Source organism: Phodopus roborovskii, unplaced genomic scaffold, assembly GCF_943737965.1.
Source record: "Phodopus roborovskii unplaced genomic scaffold, PHOROB, whole genome shotgun sequence".
NCBI classification, from domain to species: Eukaryota; Metazoa; Chordata; class Mammalia; order Rodentia; family Cricetidae; genus Phodopus; species Phodopus roborovskii.
Genome location: NW_026126407.1, coordinates 51,629,056 through 51,648,210, shown reverse-complemented (window position 1 = coordinate 51,648,210; position 19,155 = coordinate 51,629,056). Strand labels below are relative to the sequence as shown.

Below are 19,155 nucleotides of genomic sequence, written 5' to 3'. Positions count from 1 at the left end.
TAATTTGGATGAATATTCTAGTTATGTTAATGAAAGATGCCATTCCTTGAATAGGGTATACATGAGATCATGGCTATACATAGAAACATCTTTGTTGATAGAAGGGTAAGGGCCAACGGGGCCTCCAGCTGGTCATCCTCCATTTTCCTTCCAGCAGGAAAATTAGTTAAGCAAAATGCTTCTCTCTTAATGTGTTAAGATACAAGCATATTGATTACATTTCAAGTACAAAAGAGAGGAGCCAGGTACTACAGTATATGCCTGAAAACCTAGCACTTTGGAGGATGAACAGAAAGATCAGGAGCTCAACCTGGGCAGCTTAAGACCAGATCTCAAAATAAATAAGTAAGTAAATAAATAAATAATAAATAAATAAATAAATAAGGGGCTAGAGAAATGGCTCAGCAGTTAGGAACTCATGCTTGCAGTCATAAGGACAGAAGTTCAGATCCTAATATGCATGTATCAAGCTAGGCATCACTCCCAAACCTATAATCCAGTCATGAGGGGGCAGAGGCAAGACCATCACTACAGAGCTAGTTCTAGGACAGGCTTCAAAACAATACAGAGCAACTCTTTCTCTGGGAAATCAAAACAAAAAACAAAACAAAAAACAGAGGTCAGAAAAGGGTGCTGCATCCTCTGGAACTGGAGTTATAGATGGTTGCGAACTGCTGTGCAGGTGCTGAGGACCAGCCCTGTGTTAACAGCTGAGCCATCTCTCCAGCTCGTTGTGATAGCTCTGTGCATGCATGTGGCACATTTAGCTCTTATTCATTGTAGTGGTTTGAAAGAAAATGGCCCCTATAGGCCCACAGGGAGTGGCACTATTAGGAGGTGTGACCTTGTTGGAGTAGGTGCAGCCTTGTTGGAGGAAGTGGTCACTGGGGGCAGGCTTTGAGGTCTCAGATGCTCAAGCCACACCCAATGTGGAAGTAACTTCCTGCTGCCTGTGGATCCAGATGTAAAACTCTCAGCTCCTTCTCTAGCACCCTGCCTGCCTGCACACTGCTCTGCTCCCCACCATGATAATGAACTGAACCTCTGAACTGTAAGCCAGCCCCAAGTAAATGTTCTCCTCTATAAGAGTTGACTTGGTCATAGTGTCTCTTCACAGTGATTAAATCCTAAGACACTCATCATTCTTTTTTTTTTTTTTTTTTTTTTTTTTTTTTTTTTTGAGACAGGGTTTCCCAATAGCTATGGAGCCAGTCCTAGAACTCACTTTGTAGTCCAGGCTGGCCTCCAACTCACAGAGATCCTCCTGCTTTAATCCTGAGTGCTGGGATTAAAGGTGTGCACCACCACCTCCCAGTCAACACTCATCATTCTTAATAGTCTCCATTTCACTTTCTTATCTGGATTCCAAGTAGGAGAGGAAAATGCTGCTTGTCTTTCTGAGTCTGTATTATTTTGCTTAACAAAATCCCCTGTTCCATCCGATTTCTTACAAATGATGTAATTTTACTACTCTTTATGCTAAATAAAACTCCAGTGTATGAAACCCTCATGGTGACCCACACCTATAATCCCAGCACTCAAGAGGTAGAGGCAGGAGGATCAGGTCAAATCCAGTTACATATCAAGTTCTGGGCCAGCATAGGTTACCTGAGATCTGGACTTCTGAAAAGATTCTTCCATTGTATACATGTCCCATGTTTTCTTTATCCATATCTTCTGGTGACCATCTAGGCTGGTTCCATATCTTATCTACCATAAATAGTGCAATAAACAAGGGTGTACAAATATCTCTGTAGATTGCTGACATAGATTCTAGAAGCAATCACATGAAAATTCCCTTTTTTAGTTATTTGAGGCCCTGCATGTTGATTTCTGTACAATTTCCAACTGTGTCCATCTGTCTTAGTTAGGGTTTCTTTTGCTGTGAAGAGACTCCATGACTATATCAATTTACATTTTCGGAGGCTTAGTCCATTATCATTATGATGGGACATGGCAGCATGCAGGCAGGCATGGTGCTGGGGAAGGAGCTCAGAGTCCTACATGGTGACTCACAGACAACCGGAAATGGCTTGAGACACTGGATGTGGCTTGAGCATATATGAGACTTCAAAGCCCACCCACACAGAGGCACACTTCCTCCGACAAGGCCACACCTACTCCAACAAAGCCACACCTCCTAACAGTGCCACTCCCTGTGAGCTTAACAGAAGCAATCTTTTCCTGTGACCCCTGTAGGCTTAGTCATCAGGGAATGGCACCGCTTTAGAAGGATTAGGAAGTGTGGTCCTGTAGAATAAGTGTGTCACTGGAGGTGGGCTTTGGGGTTTCAGAAGACTAAGTCAGGCCCTGTCTCCTTCTTCCTGCTGCCTGTGAATCTGGATATAGAACTCTCTGTTACTTCTCCAGTATCATGTCTGCCCAAATGCCATTATACTACCCCCATGATGATAATGGGTGAAATCTCTGAATCTATAAGCAAGCCTTAATTAAATACTTTCTTCATAAGAGTTTCCAGGGTCATGGTGTCCCTTCACAGCAATAGAACACTGACAAAGACAGAAGTTGGTACCAGGAATAAAGTACTGATGTGATAAGCTTGACCATACTGCTTGTTGGTAGACTGTAGACTTTGGACTAGGAAAACAGTTGAATACTTTAGGTGTGACTTGATGGACCAAATTAGTAGGAGTAGTGTGGAAGACAGTGCTGAGGGTGATTCAACTGTGGGGACCTAGTTCAAGAAGTTTCAAAGGAGAAGAATATTAGTAGGTGATCTAGAGACTATTCTTGTGATATTTTGGTGAAGAATGTGGGTGTTTTCTGCCATTGTCCAAAAAAAAAAAAATTTGAAGAGTTTCAGATTAATGATGTTATCAGAGGAGATTTTAAGACAGCCTAGTATTGACTGTGTATGCAAATCTGCACTGAAAAGGAGCAAGCTGTCTTAGGGTTTTCCTTGTTGTGAAGAGCCACCATGACCATGCAACCATTCTTACAAATGAAAACATTTAATTGAGGGAGCACACTTACGGTTTCAGAGGTTCAGTCCATCATCATCGTGGTGGGGAGTATGGTACCATGCAGACAGATATGGTGCTGAAGCTGAGAGTCCTACATTGTGATTCAGAGGCAACAGGAAGTTGACAGTCACACTGCCACGAATAGGAATCCTCAAAGCCTGCCTCCACAGTGACACACTTTCTCCAATAAGGCCACACTTCCTAATAATGCCACTCCCTTTGGGGACCATTTTCTTCCAAATCACCATACTGAGAAAGAAAAAATACAAACTGTACAGTTTGAGGAGATTAGGAGCACCAGGAAGTGTAGTGTTGGAGCCAAATCCAGATAAAAAGGTTAAAGAAAAGCCTGGTGCTAAATGGAATAAACGGAGTGGTGGTCTCAGGGCAGGGCCACACTGAGCTAAGCAAATTCCAAACTGTGAAAGGGAATTTTAAAGGAAAGTGAATAAAACCAGCAGCAACAGAAAACCCGTGCAGATATAACTGAAGGAGGAGGCCAAGTTCCAGCCCCAGTCAAGCAGCAGAACTTGACAGCTTTGACCAAGTGGTTCTGGCTTTAGAATCAAGGTTCAAGAAAGCATTGTGAACTCTCCCTCCATAGCCAAGGAAGGCCACTGAGGCCAGGCATGTATGAAGGGTGTCCCTGTGTGGAAGCCAAGAGCAGTTGTGGGAAGCTGAAGCCTGGATTGTGTTGGAGACCCCCAAATGCTGGAGATGCCAGAGTCATGGGATAATGAACTAAACATCTAAACTATAAGCAAACAGCCACTTAAATGTTTTCTTTTTATAAGAATGGCTATCATGGTGTCTCTTCATAGCAATGGAACAGTGATTAAGACAATCTCTGTCCTCACTGGCTGCAATGATCAGGAAGGTACAATCTGAGTTTTGTTTTTCCCTCTGCCACTTAAATTTGTCTTATCATTGTCCCCCCCCCCCCAAAGTCATGTGCGGGTTCAGCTATGGTCTGCCTCCTGTTTCTATTAAAGCTTATCAGGTACATGACCTTATCATGTCTGCAGATCATTACACACCTTGGCTGTTCTTGGCTACTAGTGACTTTCCATTCTAAACATCTAGTTTTGGGGTGGCAATTATACTAACTGTTCGGATGGTAGTAGCTGTTCAGTTGGAACCTCCATCTTGCCCAGCATGATCTGGAAAACCCCATTCCCGTCTTTCTGTCTCCAAATCCTGTTCTCAGAGTCTCCAAATAAAAAGATCCCAGTTCCTCATTTTTGGCAGCTATTTGGTAAGTATTTTGACGCCTTGGATGGGATGAACAGGGTGTTATATCTCAGATGGAAAGGTATTCTGGCAGTTGGGAGCCAAGGAATACCACAGGTCACAGTAAGCACAGCAGCTTACAGCCCTGCTTCAGGGAAAGGCTTCTCCTGTGTGTCAGCTCTGCTCGGGCAGGATAAGGTTTCCCAAGCGAAGTTGTTATAGTTTGGTTCCAGGCCCCCGGAGAGTGGAGTCTAATAACTTCACTTTTCCCTTTCCGCTCAGGGTCTCCTGTGTCTTTGCTCCAGCAAAAGCGGCAAAAGAAGGTCTCACCCAAACCTCGTTCAAGAGATTTATTGGGAGGAAAGAATCCAGGAGAGTGGCTGCCTCTGCCAGAGTGACAGAGGACAGCCAGCAGGCCAAACAGACACAGGCTGAACAGACACAGGGTTTATATAGGGATTCTTAGGGGGTGGAGTTGTCCCAGGGAGATTTCCAGGGTGAGGATTGGTCAGATTTCAATCCTTGAGCTCAGACTGACTAGATCTCATGCTCAGGGATTGGTTAGCTTTCTGCATGGGCTTAGAGTCAGATTTGGCTCTGGTTTCAGGGCCAAAGTGTGTTTCTTTCACTGGTCCTTTTTAGCCTTTTGGCTCTAACTTTAGGGCCAGGGTGTATTTCTTTCACTGGCTCTGATTCCAGGGACAAAGTGTGTTTCTTTGGCACTAGTTTTTGGGTCAGGGTGCATTTCTTTGGTTCTGGTTGCAGGGCCAAAGTGTGTTTTCTTTGGCTCTGCTTGGGGTGTGTTTCTTTAGTTGGCCCTTTCCCCTTACAATTACAGCTTCCTGCCCTGAAGTTGCCAGCCACCCAAGTCCCCAAGTAAAGAGCTCAGCCTTTGACCATACTTGAGCACAAACCCAGCTTGCAATAGACATGTCATCACCCCTTGCTTAATTTAGCTGTAGAGGGGCGTATCAATCTGGGACTGGAGGAATAGCCCAGGAGTTGCTTTGCTCAAATAAACTTGTTATACTTTTTCAGTTTGTTCATTTTGGCTTGAATTTATTATGGGGTGGGGAGGAGGGCAGAAACCCTATTAGTAGCTAATAGACTGCCAGCAGGGGTCCAGTATTTTCTGTTTATCAATAATTGGACCTAATGCTACTTTTGTTTTGAAAGTGAACCATTATATTCTGTACCACTGGTCTACATCTTAGCACTCCTTTTATGCTTTTAAATTTTGAGTCAGGATCATTAGGTTGCTCTGGCCAGCCTTGAACTCACTGTAAATTACAAATTGTCCTCAAATTTATAGTGGGTCCTCTTTCCTTGCCCTCCCAAGTACTGTGATCACAAGTGTGCCCCACCACTTACCTTCACCACTTGAAATCTGTTACCACTGGTCAAATGCCACTCCGTGAAAACTTGTGAAGACAATGCACCTGCCAGTGTGTTAGTTCCAAACTTATTTAAAACAAGCAAACCTGTTGGACACAGTGGCATATGCCTTCTTTATTTTATTACAATTTTTTTCATTTATTTGATATACCAGTTTTTCCTCCCTCCTTTTCTCCCATCCCCTCCCCACCCCACCTCCCTTCCATCCACTCCTCCTCTGTCTCCATTCAGAAAGGGGCAGGCCTCCCATGGGCTTGAACAAAGCATGTCACATCAAGTTGAGGCAGGACCAAGCTCTTCCCCCTGCATCAAGGCTGGGCAAGGTAATCCAGCATAGGGAACAGGTTCCCAAAAGCCAGCTAAGCATCAGGGACAGGTCCTGATCTCACCACTAGGAGTCTTACAAACAGACCAAGCCACAGAACTGTCACACACATGCAGAGGGCCTAGGTCCGAAGGCCTATGCAGAATCTCGAACTGTTGGTTCAGAGTCCATGGGTTAACACAGCTCTGGTCAGCTGTCTCTGTGGGCTCCCCTGTCATGACCTTGACCCTCTGGCTCCTACAGTTCCTACTCCCTTTGTTCAGCAGGACTCTGGAGCTTGGTCCAGTGCTTGGCTGTTAATCTCCATATCTGCTTCCATAAGTTACTAGATAAAGACTCTCTGATGACTATTAGGGTACTCATCAATCTGATTACAGTAGATGGCCAGTTCAGGAACTCTCTCCACTACTACTAGGAGTCATCCTTGTGGATTTCTGGGGGTTCCCTGGCACCAGTTTTCTCCCTAACCTCGAAATGGTATCCCCTATCAAGACGTTTCATCCCTTACGATCCTTCTCTGTCTGACCCTCAACCTGCCTCCCACACCCAGCCCACTCCCTCAAGTTCCCATCCCCCCACTCCTCACTCCCTCACCCCCAGTTTACCCAGGAGATCTCTTCTATTTTCCCTTCATAGGGAAATCCATGCATCCCTCTTTGGGTCCTTCTTGTTATCTAGCCTGTGGTACATGCCGTTAACCCTAGTACTTGGGAGGCAGAAGCAGGTGGATCTCTGAGTTTGAGGCCAGCCTGGTCTATGAAGTAAGTTCCAGGACAGCCAAGGCTATATAGTGGGGTCCTGGTGATGGGGAGGAAACTTTGGATGTTTTAGCTTCAGTAACCATGGCTAGATTAGCAGTGGGAAACTAGGTCCAGAAAGATAAGGGAGCTGAGGACACAACTGTCAGACAGTGCTTGCTGGACAACTATGAGGACCGGGATTCAATCTCTAGAACCTACATAAAGCCAGGCATGATGACACATACTTGCAATCCCAGCACCAGGACGGTAGAGACAGGAGGATCCCTGGGGCTCACTAGTCAACCAGCCTAGACTACTTAGCAGGTTCCAGGTCAATGAGAGGCTCTATCTCAATCAAGGTGGATGGATCCTAAGCAATGATATCATGATACCAGAGGTTGGCCCCTGGCTTTTTCATGTGCTTGTGTGCGTGTGTGTGTGTGCACACACACGCACACACCCCTACAATGTACCCACACAAACTCATATACACCTATACACAAAGACAACCAGAAAAGCTCATATGCCAGAGTGGCCTGACCATGCTCATGGCCTTGTGCTGACCCCTGCAGCCCTGCCCTAGCACTTGTCTCCAAGTCTTCCTGGGGAAGGGGGTGGAGGGAGAGGCGGGAACAAGGTATTTAAAGGATCTGAGGGTTCCTGGCCTTTCAGGGTGTGACCATCCACCAACAGAAAGCCATTCATGGCCAGGTTCAGGTTGTTTCTACTCCTGCTGCTGGCCCTGCCACCACAGTCCTCCTCACTGCCATGGCCAGACACAGCACAGGGCACCATGGCAGGCCTGATCCTGACTGCACTAGAGAAAGCCACCTTGTTCCTGGAAGACAGGCTGCCTACAATCAACCTGGATGGTGCAGTGGGATTCCAAGTGCTGGAAGGTATGTGAGCCTTGCTCCCAGGTGGATGCTAGGAAAGCCAGCTCCCCCGGGACCTGAGACCCCAGGGCCTCTGTCTGGATAAGGTGAGGACTCTGGGGCTCTTCCTGAGTGTGTGGTTCTCAGCCAGCTCTCATCAAACCTTGTAGAATGAGGACTTAAAGACAACATGAAAAAAAGGGGGCAATTATATTCTCAGAAGGAAAAGATTTCTTTGACAGCCCTTCCTGACAGGCTGGGAACAGTAAGGGATTATTACTCCCCTTGCCTACAGGTAGCTGGAGACAAAACAGGAACCCTCCCCCAGAACATGCCCCTACCTGGTTTCCTTCCCTTCTGACAAAAGCAGCTAAATGTTCCAAGAAAACAGCCAAGTGTTTGTTAGCTTTGGGAGGCATACAATCTGGAAGGAGTGGGCTGGAAGCTGGCCAGAGTACACCGAAACACAATGGTGTTCATGCTATGAGTGCACATGGGGGTCGCAGTGAGCTCCTGCCCAGAGTGCCACAGATCTCAGGCCTGGTGTCTGCCTGGCTTGGGCAGTGGGCATCTCCATGGAGATTCCCACCCCCTCCAGGCTGAGATTAAGTGAGACAGAGACACATGCAGCAGTGCTAAATCCCTCTAGAAAATAAGAAGCATAAGCTTGATGTGATGGTATGTGCTTGTAATCCTAGTTCTCCAGAGGCAGAGCCTGTGAGCTTTGTGACACCAAGGCCAGTCTGATCTACATGGTGAGTTCCAGGACAGCCAGGGATACAGAGACCTGTCTCAAGAACAAATCCAACAAAGAAACAAAGAATGAAGGAGAAGAAGAAGGAGAAAAAGGAGGAGGAGGAGAGATGGGGGAGGGAGAGAAAGAAATAATAGTCCTAACTTACCTCAGGCTGCCTGGCTTTCCTGTTAGGCACAGCAGATACAATGCCAAGCGACCCCACCTCCCTATGTTTAGGGACCTATGAAGATATCTTAAATGGTAGATGAGTAGACATTGGCCATAAGAAGGAATTCATGCCTCCACCAGTTTAGACTCTTCCCTGCTTATCCTTCACATACTGAAGTCTTCCAAGTCAATACAAAACTCTGAAATTTGGGGCGGGAGAGATGGCTTAGGGGTTAAGAGCACTTCCAGAGGTCCTGAGTTTAATCCCCAGCAACCAAATGCTGGCTCACAGCCATCCATAATGAGATCTGGTGCCCTCTTCTAGCAGGCAGAACACTGTATACATAATAAATAAACAAATCTAAAAGAAAAGCAAACTTCATTAGATGCTTTCTCTTTGTACAACAGAAAATGCTGTTTCCACACATAAGCTCACTTAATCCCAAAAATATCCCCCCAAGAAGTAGCAATTTATGATGATGAAAGAAGAGAGATTAAGTGACTTTTTCTGGCCAGTTGATGACAAGGCATAGAAAATGAAGATTTGAACACAAGCCCGTTTCTAGAATTCAAGCTTAACCACACCCCCAGCCCAGTTTCATTTTAGATGAGCCTCATTTCCACTCAGGATCATGACTATAGCCTTGGATGTTTTCCCTGCACACATGTTCGGTCAGATGTTAGAATGAATGACCTCTGACCTCCCCTTTCAGTGCAACTCAAAGGAGTCCAGGAAAAATGGGCTTCCAATCCCCTGCTGCAGCCTCTCAGCTTTCGTGCTGGACAGCTGGCCAACACATTGTCTGCTCTACTCCAAAAATCCATCTTCTACCTCAAGCAGAGTGACCCCACATACCTAAGAGGTAAGAGCAGGGTGGGTCTATTGCATCCTGCATGCTCACTGAAACACCTAAGTATGAGCACCTCCCCGAAGCATGGCAGAGTCAAGACAGTCCACACCAGTCACTGGGAAGCCACAGATGACCCAGCCACTTCCTGACTTTAATCCAGACTTCCCATTCTAGACCAGAGAGAGATCGGAGGTGGCCTATCTCTTTGAAAAAAAAAAGTTCATTGCCTTACCCCCTTTAAGGATCCCACAGAGCAGTGGTTCTCAACCTTCCTAATGCTATGACCCTTTAATACATGTTGTGATGACCCCAACCATAAAACTATGTTCATTGCTACTTCATAACTGTAGTTTTGCTGCAGTTATAAATCATAATGTAAATATCTGTTTTTCCCAATGGTCTTAGGTGACCCCTGTGAAATGGGCTCAAGACTCACAGGTTGAGAGCCACTGCCACAGAGGCTCCTACCTTATAAGCCTCATTCATCTGTCCTTGTAGATGGACTCTTCTTTCCCACCTGCCAGTTCCCAAATAACTGACATGGAGACTCAATGTTATTTATAAATGCTCAATAGTCAATAGTGCAGGCTTATTACTAACTAGCTCTTGCAACTTAAATTACCCCATTTCTATTAATCTACGTACTGTCACATGTTTCATGGCTTTACCTGTCCCCCAGCATGTCTTGCTTCCTCTGCATCTCCTGGCAACCCCTCTGACCCATCCCTTCTCTCCAGAATTCTCTTAATCTGGCTCTTTTGCCCAAAGCCTCTGGCCTAGCTATAGGCCAGTCAGCTCTTTATTAACCAAATGACAGTATTTACAGTATACAAAGATTGTCCCACAGTAGTTCCTAGTAGAGATGGGGACATGTGCAGCACCAGTGCTGGCTACATGACACTTTTCCTGGGGAGACATGAAAGTTTATTCACACCACATAGGGGAATGATGGCAGAGTTTATCGGGCTCACTTGGAGGCATATGGTGAGGGGTAACTCACAGGAGTATGGGTGAGGGGGTCACTCACTGGAGTATTGTAACACGAAAATTAAAAGACACAGAGATTGCTATTGGGGTTCAAGCTGAAGATCAGAGAAGCAAAGCAGCCGGGCACTAACTCTTACCTCTACCTCAGACTGAAAGGGTGATCTGGCTAGCTCCATGAATCCTCAGACTATAACCCTAGACTGCTGCCTGCCCTCAATGTTGGAGGCTAATCCTTTCTGAGTCTTCTTCTTCCTTATACCTCTCTCCACCCAGCCATAGCAGTCCTGTCTCCACTTCCCTGGAGCTGGGATTAAAGGTGTGTGATCCCAAGTGCTGAGATCTCCCTGGTGTGAGCTGTTTCTTTTACAGACTGGATCAGTTTCATGTAGCTCATTATGGCCTTGAACTAACAGAAATCTGCCTGTCTCTATCTCCTGAGTCCTGAGATTAAAGGTGCATACAACCACCTCCTAACTTCTATACCTAACTGGTATGGTTGCTAGGATTAAAGGTGTATATCACCATTGTCTGACCTCTATGGCTTGTGGCTGGCTTTGCATCCTGAGCCCTCAGGCAAACTTTATTAAATAAATAATATATCACCATAGAGTATGGGTGATGGGTTACTCACAGGAGTATGGATGAGGAGTCACTCACAGGAGTATGAGTGAAGGTTACTCACAGGAGTATGGATGAGGAGTCACTCACAGGAGTATGAGTGAAGGTTACTCACAGGAGTATGGGCAATGGGTCACTCACGGGTGTGTGGAGAAGGAGTTAGTCACAGGAGTATAGATGGGGAGTTATTCACAAGAATATGGGTGAGGGGTTATTTACAGGAGTATGGGTGAGGGGTCGCTCACAGGTGTATGGAGGAAGAGTTACTCACAGGAGTATGGGTGAGGGGTCGCTCACAGGTGTATGGAGGAGTCACAGAGAGTGGCATCATTGAAAGCCCCCTCCCCCACCACCAGCATGGATGCTGACTTACACAAGCTGGAATGTTACCATCTAAAGATCTAGTTTTGTTCATTTTCTCTACTAATTAAAGGATTAAATGGCAGGAAAACTCTGGAGCACAGCAGGTAGCAGCTGGGAAAATCTCATACAGCTCAATCAACAGAGTGAATAGATAGATGTGCACACAGCATAACACAGAGAGATGGCCCCCTTGGAAGGCAGAGAGGGGCTCTCCTGGAGGGCTGGGGACCTTAAGGGTCCTTGGTGAGCTGGAATGAGTCCCCTTCCCTTAATTTAGGATTGGTCAACTTAGATAAAGAAATGGGAAATGAGAAACTCATGACTTCAGATAAACATCCTAGCCCAGTCTTAAGCATATCTGACCATCCTGGACCAGTCACCAGGAAGGAGGCCCTAACAGCAGGAGAAAAAGGGGCCAGGGGAATGAGGAAGAAGCTGTCACCTTGAATGTCCATCTGCTGCCCCTTTCTCTGTTGTAGATGGAAATTTCTGTCCCACCAGGCCCTGTAGACATTTAGTCCCAAATAACACACAGAGGCATATATTAATTATAAACTGTTTGGCCAATGGCTCAGGCTTCTTACTAGTTAGCTCTCTCTTCATCTGTGTATCTCCACATATTCTTAGCTTACTGGTGATGTCCAGGTCCCTTGCTTCCTCAGCAGCTACATGGCATCTCCTTGACCCCACCTACTATCTTTATCTGTTTCAATTTCCCACCTGGCTAAATCCTCCCTGTCCATTGGCCAAAACAGCTTTATTCATCAACCAATAAGAGAAACATATATTCACAGCATACAGAAGGACATCCCCCATCATCTCTTTTTTCTGTCTAAATAAAAAGGAAGGTTTTAAACTTAACATAGTAAAATTATATATAACAAAACAGTTATCAAGCAATACTTATAGTTGCGATATTTAGCCTCTCTTTAAAAATCAAATTGTTTATATGAGTGTTTCACCTGCATATATGTCTGAGTACCACATGCATGCCTGGTGTCCGGGGACTGTGTATTTAGATAAATCCTATCCCCTATTGATTAGGGGGAATGCTCTGGTTTTGTTGTTTTAGAAAGCGGACCAGTGGCTATGGATGAAGCTCAGTTGGTAGAGTGCTTGACTAACATGTACAAAGTCCTGAGTTCCCTCCCAGCACTGTGTAAATCAACTATGGTAGTGAATGCCCATAACCCCAGAACTTGCTGAGGTGGAGACAAGGAGATCAGGAGCTCAAGGTCATCCTCAGCTATATAGTAAGTTTGAGGCCAGCCTGGGCTACATGAGACCTAACAGAAGAAAGGTAACTAACTGGGGTGATTTAAACTTTATGCTCAGTCCAGGCAAAGCTCAGACTCTGCCACCTGCTGTGGACTTAGGTCCCAGGATGGCTTCCTGCTGGTTTTATGTCAATTTGACAAAAGCTAGAGTAATTTACTTGGGAAGAAGGACTCAATGCTGAGAAATGCCTCTATAAAATGATGGCATACTCCATTAATACCAGCACTCAGGAGGCAGAAGCAGGAGGATCTCTGTGAGTTTGAGTCCAACCTGGTCTACAAATCGAATTCCAGGACACCTAGGGATATACTGAGAAAACTTGTCTAAAAAAAAAAAAAAATTACCTGTAAGGACTCTGTAGTTGAAGACTGATGGACATGGGAGGGCCCATCTCACTGTGGGTGGTTTCACTCCTGGAAGGTGCATAAAAAACAAAAAAGCAGGCTGAACAAGCTCTCCTCCATGGCTTCTGCACCATCAGCTCCTGCATATAGTTCCCTGCCCTGTTTGAGTGTCTTTCTTGCCTCCCTCAGTGATGGAGTGTGACATGAGAGTTGTAGACTAAAATAAACCCTTTCCTCCCCAAGTTGTTTTTAGCCATGGTGTTTTAATCACAGCAATAGAAACTCCAGCTAAAATAGAGGGGCATCTACTTTCTGGGCTGCTGAGAATATTCATCACGATTGTAGCTCTTGGTTCTTGGAAACTCTGTTGGGAGCTGTCTTTGTGGGGCTGCAATTGGAACCAGTCAAGTGGCCCCAGGTCCGAACCTGAGTGGGGGAGTGTGGATGAGTAAAAGGCTAGCTTAGATAATAGAGGAAAGACAGAGACACAGAATAGAAGTCAGGAGGGCAGATCAGTAAATACTAAAATACCATGAGTTTATTTTTCACCACTCTTATGTACCTTATCCAAAAAGGGGAACACAAGTATCACGTATAGGAAACAGACTTTTCTTCCTCACTTATTCTGAGGATTCAGTAACCACACCTTAGCCTCAACTTCTTGTTCCCTAGCCTTGAGGATCAGGAGTAGCCACACCTCGGATTCAGGTATGTTCTTATTTAGAATAAAACAGCCAAATATCCACACCTTTGACCTTTAGGCCTTATGACTTGCTAAGGACAGCTTTGAACTCTCTGTCCTTGTGCCAAGATGGAGTGCAGCTATCTTTATGGGCACCCACAACATTCGGCACACTTTCTTCCTCTCCTTCTCTGCAGAGTTCCAGCCGAGCATTCAGCCTGGGTTTTGGAAGTTGCCCCATGCCTGGACACGCACCAATGCCTCCTTGGTCTACCCCTGGCTGGAACCCCTGAATTCGTTCTCAGAGGAAAGCAGTGATTCATGCCTGGTGCAACTGCTAGGAACAGGGTAGGCCCTCCCTATCTCCCCAGAACCTAAAAGCCCCAAAGTGTTCCTTCAGCCACAAGCTGAGCTCTGAGCAAATGTAGGTGTGTATGCACAGCTACTCAGCAACCTGCTCCCATCCTGCTCCATGCAATCCAGATCTCACTTTCCCTGGACCACAAAGTTTGAACTCCTCCCCAAAGTAGCTTTGTTCAAGGCCCTCTGCACACAGGACAAAGCCTCAGTCCCTGCCAGCCCCCTGCAGAGCCCCAAGCACCTCCCATCCAGCCTTTGGGGCCCCCTTAGAGACTCTGTGGGTCCCGGAAGGCAATTGAACAGCTTTACTCCCCATTTCCTTCTGCAGCTTATGGGCTTGCAGTAAGGACTAGGGCATTTTAATGCACGGGTCAGGGCAGGATGGAGGGGGCATTGTCTTCTTAGCCTCCTTCAGCTGACCCACAGAAGGGCTGCACTCTGGGTGGTGACCCATACTGTCATATAGGGTATGAGTAAGTATTCTGAACCCAGATCACACTTCCCAGTTTGCTGAGTTTGAATGGACCTTTATATAGGAGAATGATAGGAAAGATATTTGGGGACTCCATGGAGTAATAGGAAGTCTCAGACAATGGTGGCTGTCCAAGCCCAGGACAGTTCAGCATTGCCTCCTCTGAGCTAGATAAGACCAGGACACAGCTAGACATGGTTTCATATACCTGTAGTCCCAGCACTCAAGGAGGCTGAGACAGAAGGAGTAGGACCCGAGACACCTGTATTTTATTTGACAACCCTTATGCCCAGAACCCTCACCCTAACAATTGGGGGGGGGGTGACTCAGGGTATTCCGACTCTGGGTAGATGGGAGGGAGCACTGTCCTCATCAACCTGGCTTGTCTGCTCACAGGACAGACAGCAGCCAGCCTTGCCAGCTCTCCAATTTCTGCAGGACCCTTATGACCAAGGCCGGATGCTCAGGCTACAGCCTGTCCCACCAGCTGCTCTTCTTCCTCTGGGCCAGAATGGTAAGTGCTGATCAGAGAAGGAAATCCTATTCTCAGCTCCTTTTCTCCTCCATGACCCATACTTTCTAGCAGCACTTGAGGCTGCCTTGGAGCGCTTGCCTAGTATTTGTTCTCATGCCAGTCACTCCCACTACCTACCCACATTGCCCACCCAAGCAAAATCCCGAAACACAAAGCTGTAATCCCACTTAAAACATTATAAAGTGTCCTGAGAGTCCTTTGTAACTATATTGTGCAGATGATAGCAGCTCAGATTATCAAAAGGTTGGGCACCCCTGCACAGTCTTACCTTTCTGGAAATAAGACTTTGAGGCTCAGAAAGGCTAATTAGCAAGCCACAGTCACTTGGACAGGCCGGAACCTAAGCTGACTTTGCTGACCTGCAAAGAGGGGAGTGTGGCTGGGAAAGGAGGAGAGTCCTTCTCCAAACGCAGCCCCTACATGACCAGCTAGAGCTGCAGGCCCTCCCTAACTGAACATGTCTCCCATACCTACTTCCTGGTCCCCCAGCAAGGGTGCACCGAGGGGCTGTTCCACCACAGCCAGCACTACATGGATGTTTTCTGTGCCAATATGATGGAACTAAACCGGAGAGCTGAGGCCATCGGATACACCTACCCTACCCAAGACCTCTTCATGGAAAACAGTGAGCCTAGTCTTCTTCCCTCGGGGTAGAGTAGGGGGTGTTGACAAGTGGTCAGCATGCACACACTAGGATTGCTGAATTAAGTAAGTAAATACAAAAGGTACATGCCTGGGGAGGTGGCATAGTCAGGAAAGGGCTTGCTATGCAAGCACAAGGCTCTGAGCTTGAGCCCCAGCCTCCTGTGAAAAAGCCAGGTGTGGTGACACGTGACTCATACTTATAATTCTAGAGCAGTGGAGGCAGGGTAAGGCAGAACCCTGAGGGCACTGGGAAGGCAGAGACAGGTGGACCCTCGGGACTTGGTGTTCAGCCCGCTTAGGTGAATGGGCAAGTCCAAGGTCCCAAGAGATCCTGACTTGAAAAGTAAAGGGCCTGGCTAGATGGCTCCTGAGGACATGAATTCAGTCCCCAAGAGCCACTTGGTGGAAGGAGAGAATCAGCTCCCACAAGTTGTCCTCTGATCTCTACATACATGCCAACACATAATAAGAAAATAAATAATGTAATGAAAAAATAAGGTGGACAGTGCCTTAGGAATGACACCATAGTTAATCCCTCCCTGACCGCCACATAAACTTTTGTATATGTTGCTTATCAGGGGCTTAAATGTAACTGACCGTTGTGTGTCTGTTTGTGACTGCTCTTTACCCACCAGAACTTAGGGAGTTCTGGACAGACTGACGAACTGGCAAACAGACCCCCAGGTCTTGGAGATAAAGAGAAAGGGAGCCCTTGGGTGGCTGCTTCTTTCCAATACCTCCACAAAGCCTGACTCCTCAGTCCAGTGATAAAAACCAGAGAGGAAGGACTAGGATCTGGGAGCTTCTGGTGGCCAAGACAGAACATCCTTCCAGCCTCGACCACCCCCTCTCCACCCCATCCCCATAATCCCAGAGCAGAACAGGCAGAGGCAGGCAGGTCCCTTAAGCACTCCTCCTGTGCCAGCCCCATCAACACAGGGCAGGTGGTGGAGACAGGCCTACAGAGGAACCTTGGTGTATGTTTGCAGTCATGTTCTGTGGTATGGCCGGCTTCTCCGACTTCTACAAGCTGCGCTGGCTAGAGGCTATTCTCAGCTGGCAGAAGCCCCTGGTGGGATGCTTCGGGAAGCCTGGTGAGTTGCCTGTCTGCCCTGGCTGAGAGCAATGGTTGGTGGGGGCCTGGTTTTGGGGTCACTGTAGAAAAGGATGCACTGGCACTGAGCACCAACTGTGATTTAGAACACATACATGTGTGTGCATTGACAAACACACACACAGGTAGAGATGGGCTTGGTTGGCATTCTGAGAGCCCAATTCGGCAAGGGGGGAAGGCAGTTCTGTGAAGAAGCTTGACCCACTGCACTTGTGTTAATAAATTCATTCTTTCAGCATTTCCTGAGCATCTGTGAATGTGCCAGACATTATCTAGGTGCTGGGGAGGTCAGGGCTGAAGGAAGGGGACAGAAATCCTTTCCACATGCAGATATGGTCATGCCAAGTTCTGCCAAGAGCTGAGAAAGCACAGTACACTGGAAAAGAAGGCTCTTTAGATAGACGTTTTCAGGGAAGACCCTCTGGAAGGGCTGACAGCTGAGAAGCCAGGGGATAAGCTTCTTCCAACCACGTGACACATTGACAGCAGGTTGTCTTCAATTTTCCCATCTGAAATAAGTGAGCACAAGCATCATCACCTTCCAAAAACTCCCAGATTGTGCCCGTTACAGGGCAGGCTCCTGGGAAGTACCAGTATCTCCACGAGAAGCTTGGGGTCCTTAAATCAGCAACCACCTTTGCAATAAGAAGAAATCTGAGATGTGGTGCTGCACTAAGGCATGGTGATGCACTAAGATGTGATGTGCTAAGGTGTGGTGATGTGCTAAGATGTGGTATTTGCCGAGATGTGGTGATGTGCAATGGTGATGCAGACCTCTCATTCTACTCACTAAATAGATTGAGGGAAGAAGATCAGAAGTTCATGGCCTGCTTGGCCTCAGAGTGTGTTTCAGGCTGGCCTGAGTAATTCAGTGAGACCCTGCCTCAAAATAACAACTGGGGGAGGGCACTTCAAGTAGGGCTTAGGGTGTGTGTAAAGACTTTTGTCACCAAATATGATGACCTAGTCCCTGTGAACCATTTAACACAGTTCCTCATGTTGTGGTGTGACTACCCCAACCATAAAATCATTTCATTGCTACTTCATAGCTGTAATTTTGCTACTGTTACAAACCTTAATGTAAATATCCAATATGTTAGGTGTCTGATATACAACTACCAAAGGGCCAGGACCCACATGCTGATAACCCCTGCTCAAAGTCCCTGAAAGGGTCAGGAGGGCAAGAGGCTTATCAAATGTCCTGAAAACTTCACCTTCCTCTTCTCCAGATGCAAAAGGGGAACTTCCGGAACACACTCCACACCGGCAGGACATTCTAAGAAGAGTTCGAAGACGGGAAAAACTGTTCACAGGTGACAAATACTCAGGGGCTCACTTACCCATCACTCAAGCAATCAAGGCCTTCGCCTGCTTGGTGGTTGTCATTTTCCCCAGTACAAGGGGATAAGAGCAAGGGTCTTGGGCATGCTGATGAGTGCTCTACTACTGAGCTTTCCCACCTCTGTTTGCTCCTTCTTGACCGTTTGCTCTCGGTGGAAAAAGGCCTGATCCTTACTTGTAGGGGGCAAGAGAAGGGTTGGCATCTATGATGGTCTTCTTAGTTCTGTGCAGGACACCAATATGCCTACACAGTGTCTGGCAGATCATCTGGGGAAACCCATGAAGCATTTATGATGGAGGGTATTGAACAAAGGACCAAGTTCGCTCTTAGGACCTCTTTCCCCCCAACAGATGGCTGCTCTTGCCACAACACAGCCACAGCAGTCGCAGCCCTGGGTGGCTTTCTTTACATCCTGGCAGAATACAACCCAGACAATGGAGAGCCGAATCCACCTACTCAGTCACCAGAGAGCAACTATCAAGATGATGCTACCAGGCCTGAGATCCAGAGGATTGGCAGGCCTCTTAGCATTTTTTCTTAGATCCTGGAGTTGGGGGTCACATGCTGAGGGGACATTTGTGGAAAGTGAGCAGCTATAACCCTATCACCACATCCAAGTGTTTAAAAGTCTTGAGAGAGTAGGGCCAGGGAAAGCAGGGTTGGAGAGTGAGGTTGACCAGATGTCAGCAGGATACATAAAGCATAGTCAATTGCAGCTGAGTCTTTTGTCTTTTGTGTACATATATCAGATCATGTGACACATGTCATGAGACACAGTCTCACAGGGTATCCCTGGCTGGACTGGAACTCATAGAGACCTGCCTGCTTCTGCCTTCCAAGTGCTGGGATTAAAAGTGCACATCCAGCTGTGTGTCAGATCGATGTGTAGTCCAGATTGGCTCAAGATCCTCCTGCCTCCACTTCCAGAATGCTAGGATCACAGGTATGTGCTGCCACACCCTGTTGAGAGTTGGGTCTTGTTTCTCAGCCATAAGAGAATCTTGAATGACTTCAGGGTCTGTTTCAAGTTCCCTATCTCAGTCAACACAAATCCTGAATGGACCCAATGTCCTACTCTGTTCTCTGTAATTATAACAGAATAACAGTCTGG

General features: G+C 46.7%; 1 protein-coding gene across 1 annotated transcript; it reads left to right on the top strand.

Annotated features, from left to right (window-relative positions):
• The first annotated feature begins 7,332 nt into the window (after positions 1 to 7,332).
• On the top strand, positions 7,333 to 18,759 carry CUNH16orf89 (chromosome unknown C16orf89 homolog). Its single transcript, XM_051181364.1, has 8 exons — positions 7,333 to 7,573; positions 9,167 to 9,316; positions 13,774 to 13,924; positions 14,805 to 14,922; positions 15,433 to 15,568; positions 16,578 to 16,682; positions 17,932 to 18,015; positions 18,395 to 18,759. The coding sequence occupies exons 1-8, from the start codon at positions 7,378 to 7,380 to the stop codon at positions 18,583 to 18,585; spliced, it is 1,131 nt and encodes a 376-aa protein (XP_051037321.1). The 5' UTR covers positions 7,333 to 7,377; the 3' UTR covers positions 18,586 to 18,759.
• The last annotated feature ends 396 nt before the right edge of the window (positions 18,760 to 19,155 follow it).

Bases quoted from the DNA above. Each gene is read 5' to 3' on its own strand.
- CUNH16orf89 (XM_051181364.1), top strand. From the start codon at position 7,378: ATGGCCAGGTTCAGGTTGTTTCTACTCCTGCTGCTGGCCCTGCCACCA. The intron at 9,317-13,773 runs GTAAGAGCAGGG...CCTTCTCTGCAG, and splicing joins TGACCCCACATACCTAAGAG to AGTTCCAGCCGAGCATTCAG. The intron at 13,925-14,804 runs GTAGGCCCTCCC...GTCTGCTCACAG, and splicing joins GTGCAACTGCTAGGAACAGG to GACAGACAGCAGCCAGCCTT.